The 16610-nt window shown below is 39.5% G+C and overlaps 1 protein-coding gene across 3 annotated transcripts in view; it reads left to right on the forward strand.

The window, feature by feature from the left end:
- Positions 1 to 16610, forward strand: part of celsr2 (cadherin, EGF LAG seven-pass G-type receptor 2) — a 189985-nt gene extending 173375 nt beyond the window's left edge. The window contains exons 26-34 of one of the 3 annotated variants that reach the window (XM_034166559.1): positions 3108 to 3190; positions 5744 to 5870; positions 5958 to 6068; positions 8347 to 8477; positions 8569 to 8654; positions 8742 to 8906; positions 9015 to 9218; positions 12840 to 13062; positions 14865 to 16610. In XM_034166559.1, the coding sequence (XP_034022450.1) occupies positions 3108 to 3190; positions 5744 to 5870; positions 5958 to 6068; positions 8347 to 8477; positions 8569 to 8654; positions 8742 to 8906; positions 9015 to 9218; positions 12840 to 13062; positions 14865 to 14892 (1158 nt within the window). In that variant the 3' untranslated portion in view covers positions 14893 to 16610. The remainder of the gene's footprint in view (positions 1 to 3107; positions 3191 to 5743; positions 5871 to 5957; positions 6069 to 8346; positions 8478 to 8568; positions 8655 to 8741; positions 8907 to 9014; positions 9219 to 12839; positions 13063 to 14864) is intronic. The other 2 variants (XM_034166561.1, XM_034166560.1) reach the window with 2 other exon arrangements.

A 16610-nucleotide genomic window follows, 5' to 3' on the forward strand; every position in this document is an offset into this window, starting at 1 on the left:
TCTTAAAATGTACAAAGTGATATATAACACATATCTGTTAATTTTAAAATAATGCACCAATTCTGAAGATTTGAACATTAACACACAGATGCCCAAAGGGATTATGGGTAAACTTAGCCTCCGCTCATACTGATTGGTTGATTCATTCATTCTATGTAAAAACCAGCACAAGTGAATCAATGTAACATGTGTTGGTGTTTACAAATAAATGTGCTTTTGTAAAATGTCATTTTTTCATTTGTCTAAAAAAAGAAAAGAAAGAAGATCCCGCTAGACAGCGCCTAAGCACACGCGTGATGACATCACAACTCTATCCGGTTAGGGAGACAAGGTTTCTTTCAATAACAAGAACTGTCAAAAAACTTTCTCGTGTGCAGTTGGAGTTGTGTAGCAATAGGAATCACCTTTTGAATGCTTGAATAACGATTTCAATTGCACAAAGAAATCAAATAATAGTGGAAACGTTCATTGCACCCAGAATGTTGGTATTTTGGTCGTTGAACTTTCCGGTGCGGTGTCATAACGCATCAATCAGTCACTCCGTGCAGCATCATAACAACGAATCAGTCAGTTGCTCCGTGCAATGTCATAACATCTGATCGGTTAGCGGCTCTGTGCGGCGTCATAACATCCGATCAGTTAGCTGCTAACCGTTAGCGGCTCAGTGCGGTGTTACAGCAGATCAATCAGTTGTTCTCTGAGGCGTCATAACAACAGATCTGTTAAGCCTGGTTCACATGGCAAGATAATTAGGCCGATGTCGGACCCGATCTTCCCCTTCCGGCAATCTTAAGGACGCCCTGACAATCGTGATGACGCTAAATATAATCTTATCAGATATTCCTGCCGTGTGTGGTGTGTTAAGAGTGCTCTGATCTGCTCAGAAGGACGTGAGGAGCTAAATGTGACATGCAGCCAATCAGAAAGTGAGGTGTTTGACCTGAGAATGTTCGTGTGTGAAATCTGTTCATGTGTGTTGTTTTTACCGTGTGGCTGACACCACACACTGTACAACTAAACCTGTCAGATCTATGATTTTTTATTTTTTTTTATTTTTAATCTGCACGTGTGTGGTCTCTCAGGTTTTGGAAACCTACAGATAATTTTAAAATCCTGTGGTCAACAACACTGTGATATAATCAGTCGCCAGTAGATGGCAGTGTTTTATGCACTTTGATGCTGGTTATATCACACGGCCTGAATCACAATTTAACAGACTTTTCGGCTTTGCGAATGTTTTTTTTAATACAAATGAAAAAATGACGTATTTTACAAAAGCACATTTATTTGTAAACACCAACACATGTTACATTGATTCACTTGTGTTAGTTTTTACATAGAATGAATTAGTCAACCAATCAGTATGAGCAGAGTCTAAGTTTACCCATACTCCCTTTGGACACCTGTGTGTTAATGTTCAAATCTTCAGAATGAGTGCATTATTTTAAAATTAACAGATATGCATTATATATCCACTTTGTACATTTAAGAGTTTACATTAATGTAGTTATTCTATCCGGAATAATTTTTATTTATAAATCAAAACCATAAGTCAAACGTGCTTTCCATTTCAAGACCTCTGCCTCATGCCTGCAGCACTGTATGGGGTTAAGGAATAGCCAGACATTTTCTGCTGGGGGCAGAGTGGAGGTCATCTCTCCTTAACCACCGCATTACTGCAAAATACGTAACAGACAGGAGCAAAAGGGATTATAAATGTTTTTCAAGTTACTAGTTATGTAAAAAAACATAAACATATTAGTGATCTAAAAGTTATCGGAACTAAATTTATCGTGAGATAATTGGTCCAATGATGGTTTTAAAACTTATCTGAAAAGCTAAACTGCTAAAAATAATAGCTTTGATAATTATCGGTTATCGAATTAGCTGAACAGTGCCCACCACTGCCTAGAGCTGGCCGCCCGTTTAAACTGAATGATCAGGGAGAGGGCCCTAGTCAGGGAGGTGACCAAGAACCCAATGGTCACTTTGTCAGAGCTCCAGTATTCCTCTGTGGAGAGAGGAGAACCTTCCAGAAGAACAAACAACTCTGCAGCACATCCACCAATCTGTATGGTAGCGTGGTCACATGGAAGCCACTCGAAGACACATGGCAGCCCACCTGGAGTTTGCCAAAAGGCACCTGAAAGACTCTCAGACCATGAGAAACAAAATTCTCTGGTCTGATGAGACAAAGATTGAACTCTTTGGTGTGAATGCCAGGTGTGATGTTTGGAAGAAACCAGGCACCATCCCTACAGTGAAACATGGTGGTGGCAGCATCGTGCTGTGGGGATGTTTTTCAGTGGGAGCCAGCAAATCAAAGAAGTGGCTCCAGGACAACTCTGTGAATGTCCTTGAGTAGCCCAGCCAGAGCCCAGACCTGAATCCAATTGAACATCTCAATTCAATTTCAATTTATTTTCATATATATAGCGCCAAATCACAACAGAGTTGCCTCAAAGCGCTTCTCCAGAGAGATCTGAAAATCTGAGGGATCTGAAGATCAGCTTGTGGCATCATATTCAATAAGACTGTCAAAGGTACATCAACAAATTGTTGAGTAAAGAGTGTGGATACTTATGTACAAGTGACTTCTTAGTTTTTTTATTTTTAATAAATTTGCAAATTTCAAAAAAACTTTTTTTCATGTTGTCATTTATGGTGTGTCGTGAGTAGAATTTTGAGGGGGGATTTACTCCATTTTGGAATAAGGCTGTAACATAAAAAATGTGGAAAATGTGAAGGGCTATGAATACTTTCTGGATGCAGTGCAGACTGAAGTTCTTTGCAATGATGGCATTTGTAAAAATGCATGTGCCTTGTGTGGTAAAATTTTAAAAGAAGATGAAATAAAATGGATTGATGAACGAAAACTATGACTGCTGGGAAAGGCTTCAGCCCTCCATGACCCTTAATTGGAGTAAGCGGTTGAAGTGCGTGTGTGGTACAAAGTAGTGATCTTAGCTGTTGCTTAAAAAACTTACGTTGAGGTCGCTTTCTTTCAATGTAAGATAAAAATACTTTATAAACATATGTGCATTGAATTTGCAGATTGTATTTGCTTTGACAGCAGCAGCTGTCTCATTGAAATAATGTGTTTGCAGATGGACATGCTCCTGTACTTCCTGTCCTCCAGAGCATCGTGCTCACTCAGACGCCACAGTGTGGAGACGAAAGATCCTCGTGTGTGAGTGCGCCAACATCAAAGATGATAATCAGTTCAACAGGCTGCTGTGCACAACCACAAAACCAAATCTCATGAGCCTGATGTAGAAGTGTAGCTTCTTCTTGTTGACACTTCAGGGATTGTTCGCTGTGTTAGTCATTTAAAAAAAAAAACATTCACTGTGATCCATTTAAAGACACTCACATGATGTTTATCAAAGTCAGAGGGATGGTGAATCTGTATATGAAAGTAACGGGTGTGACGGGGAGATATTTCCTGATTGATTACTGTGGGTCTGTTATGGTCTTCTCACTGCATGTATTTCTGGCATGAATGTTTTTGAGTATTAATGGAAAGTAAATGGTACAAGCCACTGGTTTTATTTTTCACCGTGACATTTTTGTGGAAATGGACAAGTTGCTTTCTGTTGGTGAAAAGTAAAAATTGTGGGTGTTGTCTGTCACCACAGCATGATTATTGTCACCTGCATAAACTGTCTTACATACAGATCAGTCCAGAAGTATTTGCCCCCTTGGTATTTCACACATTTTAATTTGTTTATGCCATTTCAAATACAAAAACTACAAAAAAAGTAAAAAAAAAATCCTAAAATTATCAACCTTAAACTCAAACTCAAAGCAGATCTCTACAACTTGATATAAATTAATTAAAAATATATGCATCCCCAGTTATACAGCTTCCTGATGAAGTAGTATCACGGAGGATTTTCTTTCCCCAAAACATCAAATCTAGGTTTGCATCTCATATGTGCCTTTTAGCAAATTGTAGATGAAATTTCAGGTCTTCTTTTTAAGAAAATCCTACTTCATCATGAAGCTGTATAACTGGCAGTGTTGCCACACTTACTTTGAAAAAGTAATCCAGTTAGTAATTACTGGCTACTCCTTGAAAAAGTAACTTAGTTTAGTGATTATTCCATTTTAAAAGTAACTTAGATTAATAGTTAGTTTATTAGTTACTTTCAGCAGCTGCCGACAACACCCCCCTACCACCTCAACATGAAAATGATAACCCTTTTGCCAATACACACTTTATAGTCACCCTTTCTTGTCTTCAATGAACATACTTGTTTTATATAAAATAGTCTTTCTTGACCTCATATTTAGCTGTTGACAGCACTGTAACAGTAAAACTTTCAATTTCTAATCAACATTGCTTATAAATGTAATTATTAAATTGTAACATTTAAATTCTCTCTAAACATTTTAGTTGTTGAAATTATTATTATTATAAGTAGTATTAGTAGTAGTAGTAGTAAAAAAAAAGGCTTCAAAACTGAACCTTTAATCTAGTGTGATGTGGGGGGGCCGCGTCCCTGTCTCCTCCATGCCCCCTTATGGTCTGGGTTTGCCCTTGCTTTGCTGTTTGAGCAGAAGAATGGATAACATATTTTAATGCAGGAAACATGACCAGATTGACAGGTAAGAAAGTTTTATCAGCGTTTTTTACGTTATGTCGTCCCCAGAAAGAGAGTTTTGGTGTATTTGGGTGGAAAAAAAAAAAAGCTGGTTGTTCACGTGTCACAGATCAGCTGTTTTTAGCGAGGACACACAGAGCAGCACAGAGTTTTAAATAAAGGGGAAAACGGCATTAAAATGGATTTGTAAAGCTCCATGCAGGTGTGCTGTCGTCACCGCGCTTTGAGAGACGACGACTGTTTTTTTTAACTTGTAGCTGCTGCAGAAAACCGTGGATGAAAAGCTTGCAGTTCACTGAAAGTGGGCAAAGAAGGCAGTTCAGTCGAACCCCAGCCCCCTGCCCATGGGCCAAGTTTAATGCTGTGATCGGCCCACAATTCAAAAATAATAGTGACACATAGTGATTTGGAGAAATAACTTTAATCTGATTATAGATTTGGAAGGATTAACGTATTAGGTTACCAGCATCACTGTATAAAATGGTTTGGTTATATACAAAATGCAACACATGCACAATTTCTCCAATCACAGCCAGCTAAGCCTATAACTTCTTCTGGGTGTCTCGGTGGCTTTCCTCACTCTTCTCATTCTTGCAGTCACTCAGTTTTTGAGAACTGTCTACTCCACATAGATTTACCATAGAGTGCCACACTCTATGGTAAATCTATGTTAGTTATGAAGTTATGAAGAAATACAAACTCTGTATTTCTTCATAACTGATGTAAATAAAGTTCAAGACATATTCAGTGACTTGGAAATGTTCTTGTATCCATCCCCTGACTTGTCTGAAGAAAACTGGAAATTAAACTGATTATTTACAGCTATTATATCAAAGGGGCCATTACTTATGCAACCCATCATCTTGGCTTTTAGATTTTTAATTAATTTATATCATGTTGTAGAGACTTGCTTTGAATTTGAGTTGATAATTTTACAAATTTTTCTTTTTTGTAGTTTTTGTATTTTGTGTATTTGAAATGGAATAAATGCGTGAAATACCAAGGGGCCAAATACATTTGGACTGAACTGTAACATTTCACATTTTCACTGTATTGCTGACTGTTGAGAGCTCTGTGCTGTAGCCACTTCTCAGAAATCATCCTGAAGCCTCTGCCATGTGATTTCCATTCCACAGCTCGGGTCTGAAGACTGCATGCGGGGTTCTTGTCTTGGTTTTGGTCACATGTTTTCTAGCCCTTCTTTCAGTCAACACTGACATGATCATCTTCCACTACCTGTTTGCAGGCTTCAACTGTGTGCAGGTGAGGACTCTGCTTCCCCCAAAACATGTTTGAATGGTTCATTTGTCTTTGTCCTGATTTTTTCTCTCTCTCTGTCACCCGTCTCAGGGTCCATTTGTCTTCCTCTTCCGGATAGTCTTCAATAAGGAAGCAAGGAACGCCATGAAATACTGCTGCAGCCGCAAGCAGCCTGATCACATGATCAAATCCAAAACATCAGTGAGTCCCAAAATGAAACTCAGCTCAGTGTAATGCCACAAATGACCTCTCAGTGGACAATAAAAAATTTTTATGCCTATTTTCCTAAAGGGTGAATAAAAGGATATTATAAACACTTAACCTCCTTTCATGTATAATTAGTTTTAGCTCATTCTGGTATAAAATTCAAATAAATTTATAACTTCAACCTTCCTTCAGTGAGACAATCTGCCATAGGGTTTAGTGTGTGTGTGTGTGTGTAGGTTAGCTTTTATTTGAAGTGGACCCCCCCCCCCCACACACACACACACACTCACACACACACACACCACCACCACCACCAATGGCAAAATAAAAAAATATCCATCTAAAAAATTTACAAAAATGTGGGATGTTTGTATTTAGGGCTCAAGTATTAAAACAACTGATCTGGTTCTATCACATTACAGGAGATGAATCAATAACTAGGGCCAGTTTGGGGGTTCCCCCAGAAGCTGAAGGGCTTTAGCCATGCTAATGCTCCCCAGAACTATTTTACTGAAAAAAAGTCTGAAGGACCTAAATGACATGGTAAGATGGTGAGGAGCATTGTTACCCTCCAAATCGTGAATTATCCACAAACCATGAATTGCAAAATGTTACCACTGAAAAAATATCTCCCAAAATGTGAACGCAGGTCTTGCAAAACCTAAGTCGCAAAAAGTGAATTTCTTCATGATTTGGTGTATGTGCTTGGCTGAGGAACCAATGTTGTGAAGTTACCATCTGTAAGATTATGACTACGCACCTCTCACTTTCATTACACTGCGGGGCTTCGTGCCACCCCTCGACTCGCACGTGTGGTGGGTGAACAATCCAACACTTGGTGAAGGATCAAAAAGTGACGTCACTATGAACGCTTGCCCGCCATAAGCCAATTATCCCTGTGGTAACTTTTCTGACACCTCATGCTTAAAACCCAAAAAGTCAGAAGGGTCATGAGGCCCCACTTTGACGGTCTTTATTCATACTGAAAATCAAGACGAAGGACACTTTTGCCCTTCTGCTCCACAGGAGGTTTCTGTCCTCCCTGAGCTCATCTTAGGATGCCTGCATTACTGTTTGACAGGTGTACTGCCCCAGTCAAACTCCCCACCTGCCACTGTCCCCAGACCACGGCATGTCCACCAGAAGCAAAAACCCGCTCGGGGCTCGCATCCCCACCTCACCGGCTGTAAGGACCCCCCCCCCAGAAGTGTGTGTGTGTGTATATATATATATTATATATGTGTGTGTATATACATTTTTGCAGAGATAGGGTTTGTGATCAAGATTTCCTTAAGTAATTGATCTGTAAACTGAAATCCGTAAACTGTTTAAACGGAAAGAAAATACATATCATGAATGATATTCACGTTTTGCAACTTACGTTTTGCAAGACCTGCGTTCACATTTTGTGAGGTATTTTATCACACTTTGTAGCAAAATTATTATTAACGGTATACGGATATTCACGGTTTGCACAAATTTTCATTAATGGTTTGCAGATGACTTGCAGCTGATTCACGTTTTGGGGGTTAACAGCTTCCAGGCATGTGAGAGGCAAATGAAGAAAAATGCTTAAAATCGCAGGGGGTCAAGATGACCCAGATTGGGGAGTCTGGGGGGCTTCACCCCCCAGAAGCTGAAGGGTTTTAGCCATGCTAATGCTCCACAAAACCATTTTACTGAAAAAAGTCTGAAGGACCTAAATGACATGGTAAGATGGTGAAGAGTTTTGCTCATTAATGTTGGCGACATTAACATTATTTACTGTTGTAAATTACATTGATCATTCAATAAATCTATCTTGAGAATACAGAAGTTTCTGTTCTTGATATTGTACTTATCAATGATATTTTCATGAGTACCATTAACGCTTACAATAGTTTATCATTAACAACTCGTGTCAGTCTATTTAAAGTACTTTCAACTCACGACCTTCATACACCCAAGCAATTTTGAACTATGGTGTATCACATACAATCAACACGATATATTTACATCAACCTATGTTGATGTTCAGTCCAAGGCTTTGCCTTAGTTATATTAGTCATACTATATCAGAAACATTTTTATAATTTTTTTTAATGACTTTAAAATTATCTATCATTTAAGCATAACAAAATCAACATACAGTGAAAAAAAAAACACCTGACATTGTCATTAGGTTTTATTATATAACATTGTCAGCTGTAGCAGTGTAAATAATCACCACCTTCAGCTTTGCTGCTCACTTTTCCTCTCCTTTTTTTAATGTGAGACTTTCTTTTGCTTTCAGACCTACAAATGTAACCCTAATTACATGGACGGCAGACTGTACCACCTTCCCTTTGGCGACTCCAGCGCGTCTCTGAACGGCACCATGCAGAGCGGGAAGAGCCAGCACAGCTACGTGCCGTTTGTCCTCAGGTACAGATTCACTGTAAAGACATTCACGCTGCAGAACCTCAGTGACCGACTGCAGATGCTGAAGAGTGAACGACCTCTTCTGTACTTTTAGGGATGACGGCTTAAGCGGCAGCCAGGCGCACATTGCTCTGAACGACCAGGCGTCGTTCTTCCACGAAACTAAAGAGTACCTCAATGGTACTTTTCTCATTCTGTATCTCTGATTCGTTTCAGCTGTGTCCGTGTGTGAGAGTGTGTGAGTTTTTATTCATGCCGTCTGTGCAGACCGTGACAGCGATTCGGACAGTGACCTTTCTGCAGAGGACGACCAGAGCGGCTCCTATGCCTCCACGCACTCCTCTGACAGTGAGGATGAGGAGGGGCCACTCCCCCCAGAGGAATGCTGGGAAAGCTTGGCGACCAGTGTGGGCAAGAGACCACAACCACCTGGTAAAAGAAGAACACAGTCACCTGTGCATAATAAGACTTCAGCTTTTATCTGTGAGTTTTATGTCATTAGTCAGAATTTCTCAAACAGCTGTTTGTGTGTCGGTTCAGAAAACAGTAAGATGTTGTGGCCAGGGGAGTACACAGCGGCAGCGAGCGACAGTGAGCTCGCAGACAGAACAAAAGTTGAAACGCCAACCGACACCGAACCGAGCCTCGGACACAACTTTCGATCTTTGTTGGGGGAGCAATCAGAAAACATGCTGATGGTGCTGCCGCCCGGCCTGCCAAACCAAATCATCCATCCACACAAAGGTGAGATGCCCGGAACACACACACACACACGTGCACGCACACTCTGATTTGGAAATTTCTCAGCTCAAGATGATAAACTGTCTGGAAATATATTTTCTTTGTGATGTGAGTAAATTTGTCCTTCTGAGGTCTGTGTGACTGAAATCATTAATGCACTTACTACATGCTGCCTGATGTACCTGGGTTCGAGTCCCGGGCCTGTGTGAGCTGTGTGGTTTCTTCCTGCCTCTCTGCAGCCTGACTATCAAAAATAAAGTTTGGAAGACATCCCCCACCCAAAAACAGCCCGAATATCCTTGTAAAATATCCTGAGGTCTTGGAGTAGTAATATACAGTACTTGCCCATTAACCACGTGTTCATGAAGGTGACCGGCTGCATCATGAAGATAATTTTGCACATACTTGCCAATGTAGCGGTACTACATGTGTTCGCGGAGGATTTCACCGGAGCATCTTTATCAATGTGACACTCAAATTTGTGAGAATGTGCACAACGACGGACACAGATTTCACACAGACTTCACGATGCAGCCAACATATGTATGCCAGCGTGGAGTTAAAACCATGTATATTTCTCTCCTTAATCAGCTCTTTTTTTAAGTTGAGGAAAACTTTAAAATTTAAGACAACTAGCTGCACAAAATTTTAAAGTTTTCTCAACGTTTTTAGTGCACATCGTCTTAATACCAATTTATAAGTTTTCTTTGTTAAAATAGGGATCCATGGGTTCTAGATTGGTAGTGTTTATAAAATAGGTAGCTGACATTTTTCAAAGGTGGTAATAAATTCTACAATGTTTCTATGATGATTTTAACTGAAAGTGCAGGAAATTAAAATGAGAAGGTTTTGTGCATAACTGTATTCATTGTTTGCCACATTTAGTTGTCATGTTTTACAACTGGCAAGGCTGAGATATTTCCTTTGGTCAGAGCTTGTCTGGTTACCAGGGACTAATTAATGGTCATATCAACATTCATTATTCACTGTTATTACATAATATCCCTAATTTCTCCACAACATTCCATTTTCGAGATGTTTATGTCCACTCTCCCCAGTTTCTCCCCGTGATTGAACTTACACACAGGCACACACACATACAGAGACCACTTGGCTTTTAATATATATAGCTCTTCAGTTTCATTATTGATTATTGTGCCAGTTATTTTCGGAACAAATTGTTTTTTTTCTCGCCTTTGTGTGTGAATGTTAAGACCTCATAGCGATATATATTTTCTTAATATGTCTGTTTTTAGGGCTCTTCATTTCACTATTGATTACTGTGCCAGTTATTGTCGGCATAAAATTTTTAAGACAAAGCAGCATGATATTAGTTTGGATAAATTTACTCAGTTTGATATCAGATCAACTCCAAAGGTCACGTTAAGTGCACTTAAAATATTAAGTTTGTTTCATTGAGGTTTATTTTGTTTCATTGAGGTTTATTTCAACAAGCCAAAAAAAAAAAGTTACCCAGTTAACTAAAATGGAAATAAAACTATTTCACACACACACAACCTGAGATATTAATTTCATCAATTTTTAAAGGTTTAAAATGGTCCAACTTAACATTTCACTGAAATAAAATTGTTAATTCATCTAATTTTAAATTAAATAAACCGAAATGTAAAAATGCTGTAACCAGTTGGCTTAAATTCTCAAGTTTTCTTAACTTTATTTCATTTTCTATACAGTATATATAATACAGGAGTGCCCACACTTTTTGGGCTTGCAAGCTACTTCTAAAGTGACCTAGTCAAAATGATCTACCCAGGTCTCTCCCCAGAAATTAGCGGCCCTTGGGTGCACGGGGCGTCACCAGAGGATTTTTTTTTTAATTCAAACGGAGGGCCTTTTTTAAATACCAATAGAAGCCATTTTCTGCAATTTCATAGGCAGAAGAGACTAGGAAAAACATTGTCTAAAAAAAACAGCGATTCTTCTTGGTTGCCCACAAAATAAAAATGAAAAAATAAATGAATGATAATAATAATAAATAAATACATACATTTCCATGCAATTATCAATCTTGCTGATTTATTGTTGTATTTGTATGAGGAGTGCTTTTTATGCTTTTAATTTTTTTACAGACTAAAAAATGAATTTTGAGCTGTTCTCTTGACGAAAATGTCTTTATTGACCGTGAGCTTTTTTCTTCCGTCTGCTTAGCATCTCCCCTCCCCACTGCAATCGATGAGTGCAGCATCCTGGAGGTTGCGACGGGTCTGTTTCACAGACGGTGGATACCACCAGCGATGGTGCAAAAAACAACAAATGATTTGTTTGCAATTCCTCAAGGTTCACACGAACAGAGATTCAGTCAGCTGAAGGTGTTTGTCAAATTTCCCCACAGAAATGGTGCTCTGTAATGTCGCCTAATGTCGGATATTCCACCAATTCCACCAATAATAGGGCTTTTTTTTGAGTGACAGTTAACCAGGCCAATGATGTGCGAGTCTTGAATGTTAGAGATTACATGGAGAAAAGAGAAATCACTCAGTGTCACTGCAAATGGACAAATTTCAATAAATTTAAGCAGAATTATCAGAGAAAACAGAGAGTGAACACCTTAAACTTGAAAATCGGCATGATGGCGCTGAGAATGTAATAAGCTGGTGCTGAGCCCTGATCTACCTACATTATAAACACTAAACATACATTGGCTCATCACTTAAACTAGTCTCACAGTAATATTATAAAAGCCAAGTGGCTTCTGTCTGCGTGCGTATGGCTTGGATCACAGAGAAACTGGCGAGTGCTGACATATGCCATTTGGTATGCTTATGTATTTTGGGTCAAGGATGAACGCTGCGAAAACGGAAAGTTGATAGGACAAATATTATTGGAGAAATTAGCAATTTTAGCTAACCAGTAAACAATGGAAGTTGTGCTGCAATGCACCATGGGAATTCTGTGTTTTAAATGTTGTTATTGTGGTTCATGTTAGTTTAAGTGTTGTTGGTGTTATTGTGTTTTGTAGTTCAATTGGTTTAGTCAGGTTCGTTAAGTGTCATGTTGCTGTTACCATGAGTGAGTTAAGTGTCATGATCCCAGCACCATAAGTGAAAAGTGTGGTGCTTTTAATGTCTTCCACCACAGTCTCTGTCACATTAAAAGCACCTGCAGAATGTAGAAAAGACAAAGCTCTGTGTGCGTGTGCGCGCAATTTCAAAGCTCACTGCAGGTGTGCTGTCGTCACTGTGTTTTAAGATACAGAGAGATGACGGGAACTGTTTTGTCAGCTCGGAGTTGCTACACAAAGGATCCTCTGTTCAAATCCCAGCCTGACTGGAAAATCATTAAGAGCCCTTGGGCAAGGTCCTTAATCCGCTAGTTACTCCCAGTGTAGTGAGCACCTTGCATGGCAGCACCCTCACATCGGGGTGAATGTGAGGCATTAGTGTGTAAAGCGCTTTGAGCGTCTGATACAGATGCTATATAAATGCATTTACCATTTATTTATTGTGAAGCAACAGTGCAGATCACTAAGCCAACATACTGCCATAAATTGACATATCTCAACAATGTTACCTCTATTGTCTTTAAACAAACCCATATTACAATGAATGATCCTCCAGATTGAAATGTAATAACTGTCAGTTTTTCCTATTTGATCACATGCAGGGATCTTAAAGAAGAAGCAGCTTTCTCCAATCGCAGAGAGGAACAGCACAAACCGTTTCCACGCTGAATCGTGTGAAAATGCTCCAGACATGTCGTCCCCTCAGAGATCCTCCTCTAGTGACGGTCGAGGTGGTCCACCTGAATCCTGCCTGTCGGATCAACTGAACGGTGTTGTCATGAGCATTAAAGCTGGAACAGTGGATGGAGACTCATCAGGATCAGAGTGAGGATCAGTACACAACTCCACAAATAAGTGGATCTAGAAACTATTGATGGCACCTCACTATTTATGTTACAGCCTTATTCCAAAATGGAGTAAATTAACTTTTTCCTCAAAATTGTACTCAGAATACCCCATTATGAGAACATGATTTTTTTTTTTTTTTTTTTACTTTTGCAAATGGTGCCTGGTTTCCGCCAAACATCACCCCTGGCATTCACACCAAAGTGTTCAATCTTTGTCTCATCAGAGAATTTTGTTTCTCATGGTTTGAGAGTCCTTCAGGTGTCTTTGGACAAACTCCAGGTGGTCTGCCATGTGCCTTTTATTAAGGAGTGGCTTCCGTCTGGATATTCTACCATACAGGCCTGATTGGTGGATTACTGCAGAGATGGTTGTCCTTCTGGATCGTTCTCTCTCCACAGAGGAATACTGAAGGTCTGACAGAGTGACCACCGGGTTCTTGGTCACCTCCTTGACTAAGGCCTTTCTCCCTCAATTGCTCAGTTTAGACGGGCGACCAGAGTCCTGGTGGATCCAAACCGCCTCCATTTATGGATGGAGGCCACTGTGCTCATTGCGACTTTCATGTTTGTGCCTTGAGACAATCCCTTTGACTTCATGTTTGGTTTGTGCTCTAACATGCACTGTCAACTGTGGGACCTTATATATAGACAGGTGTGTGTCTTTCCAAATCACATCCAGTCAACTGAATTTACCCCAGGTGGACTCCAGTTAAGCTGTAGAAACATCTCAGTAAGGATCAGTGGAAACAGGATGCATCCAAGTTCAATTTTTTTTTTTGCTTCATGGCAAAGGCTGTGAATACATGATTTTTTTTTTGTTTGTTTTTTGCAAAAATCTAAAAAAAAAAAGAAAAAGAAAAAAAAACTTTTCTTCACATCATCGTTATGGGGTAGCTATTGTGAAGTGCTGTGAATTCTTTCTGGATCCACTGTATTCATCACATGAAGTCACTCACAAAGCAGCAGTGTTTTGTAAAACTTTCATTCAGCTTTCTGGGAGTTATTCTGCTGTCCTCAGTTTGTTTCATGTCCACATTTAGCTACTTAGCTTATGTTAACATGCTGATTACTGCAATTGCTGTGTAGACATTTTTAATGCAACACAATCTATAAATATTTGTTTATATTTAAGCCTAAACTTTTTTTTTTTAAAGTCTTTCCAAGTTGTGCCAACTTAAGGTTTACAGCTTCACCAGCAAATTAATTGCTCACATTCAGCACAATCTTTAAAGGTGAACAGAGTCAACAGCCATATATTAAACTAATTATTAACCTTGCTTGCTCGGTCTGTACGGGGATATCAGACCGATGTGTTTTTCGCACGGACCTCACTGCGCTCTGTCTGTACTGTCAACACTTCAGGCAGATATTTCCCCGTACAGACCTCTGGCTTGGTTAATAATCCTTTATTATAAGGACTTTGAGCTTTATTCACTTTTTAAACACTGCTATTATGTTGAACACAACTGTAATTATGCACTAATGAACAGATGGCTATGAACGCTATATTCCAAGATCAACACCCTAAACCGCACACACTGTAGCTTTAACTATAAATTAAAATGTCTAAATATATAACTATAAATAAAGAATGACTGAATTAAAAGTGAAATAGTTAAATCAATAAAGTGAAGTCAATTAGCTGTGATACACCAGAAAACAAAAGTTTCCATATACGTTTGTGTCTGAACAATGCACATGAAAAATCCTTAATGTCTGTAAAACATATTTCAGTTACTAATGAATCCTCTCTCCTCCTCCTCTTTCCAATAATCACAGATTTTTATTTTTTAATTTTATCCCATGAAGCAGTGATCCTGATTGCAAAGAAAAATCTGAATCACTGTCTTCAGCTTGGTGCATCATTTTAAACATCCCTCACAAGCACATTTGCTTCATGCATTTTTGTTTTGGCGTTGCATTTCTCCATCTCAAACCCACTCGCCATCTCCAGTTTCACGCACTGCCCTGTTTTCCCAGCAGCCACTGCACCAGCTCCATGCTGACAGAGGGGTGTGTCTTTGCAGGTCGTAGAGCCTCCTTCCTCTGTACAGACTGCAAACGCACTGAGCGGCGGGCCTCGGGGAGCACCAGACATCCCTTTAAAACATGGAAAGACATGGCAATCCCCTTCCTCACCATGACGTCAGCGTGTTGTGCTGTCCGCATGTGTGCACGCCAAACCTCAGGAGCCACGGCATTGGCTCACACTCCAGCGCGTGGATGGAAAGAGAATTACTGTGTTTACATACTTGAATCAATGCACTTTTTTGTTTTGTTTTTTATGAGACCACCTGCTGCGGCTTGCCGGTGGGCCACTTGTCATGTTGTGCTTTTAGGTGGGTGATTTAAGTTGTTGAACATTCAGGGAAATTCATGGATAACTACTTTTTGGTTTGGCTTCCTGGTGGAAAAATCCTTTGCCGCTGTGAGGTTGGCTCTGTCAGAGCTCAGACTCAGGCTGCACAGGCAAATTAAAACATCAGAGTTCATCCAGACACCGTTTCCATCCTGAAGCCAGTTGCCATCCGACATTCTGCGAAGAGTCACGGACAGTGAACTTAAACGGAGACACCACAGTCACTGCACTGTCGGGCCACCTGTGGTGAATTCTTTGTATAAGCTACTTCTCATTAATGAAGGAATCTCTTTTTTATATAAGTAAACTGCAGCTTCACCTTCAGTCTGAAGAGTCCAACAAGTGAAGATTTCAAAATTTTGATGTCGTTTTTGTAAGTCATTGAGAGCAAGTTTTTTTCATGGACGCTAAAAGCTCTTTTTTTTATCTGCATTCATTTGACTTCAGTGACTAAACTGCTGTATTTTATAGATTAGCTAGACATTTGTTTTTTGTGAAATAATGCGCATTTGTGCTATAATCCATTTTTACTGTAAAGGAAAACGTCAACATGAACCATCTTAATTTTTTCACACAGTCAAGTGAACAAGTGGACCAATTCATCTCAGAGGGAAACAAAAAAATCTGTCCAGTTCATGTGATATTCACTGGTACTTTTTAAAAATAAATGATACAATTTTAGGTTAATTGTGTAGATACAAACTCTTCCAGGTCTGTGTCATAATAATCCAACTGAACATGTTTTTCTGCACCTGTTGTTAGCGATTAAGTCTTGTCTGTATTTCAGTCACATTTCGATATTTTTAATCAGTGCCAAGCCAGTAACGAAGGTTAGTTTGTTCTCTGTATGATGCCTCACTGACGTTTGCTGACACACACAGACTGCTGCTGTACAAACAAATATCAAAAAGGGACCAGACACAATGCTGTTGTAGAAATTACATTCTACTCATTTCTACATAAATGTTTGACATGAGTCTGTTGTGTTATAGCTGATAATCATATTACTGTTTTTAACATTCCGATTCCTTGTTCTGTTCAGCTATTTAACAGGAAATCCTGAAAGTCCACCAGGTGTCTGGGGCCCTCCAGGGAAAAGCTCCTGGGTTTTAGGCAAAATTAAACCAATTTCAAGCCTCATTCGGGCATGTTTTGGCCTCAATACA

The sequence above is a fragment of the Thalassophryne amazonica genome, chromosome 3 (assembly GCF_902500255.1).
Source record: "Thalassophryne amazonica chromosome 3, fThaAma1.1, whole genome shotgun sequence".
Classification (NCBI taxonomy): Eukaryota; Metazoa; Chordata; class Actinopteri; order Batrachoidiformes; family Batrachoididae; genus Thalassophryne; species Thalassophryne amazonica.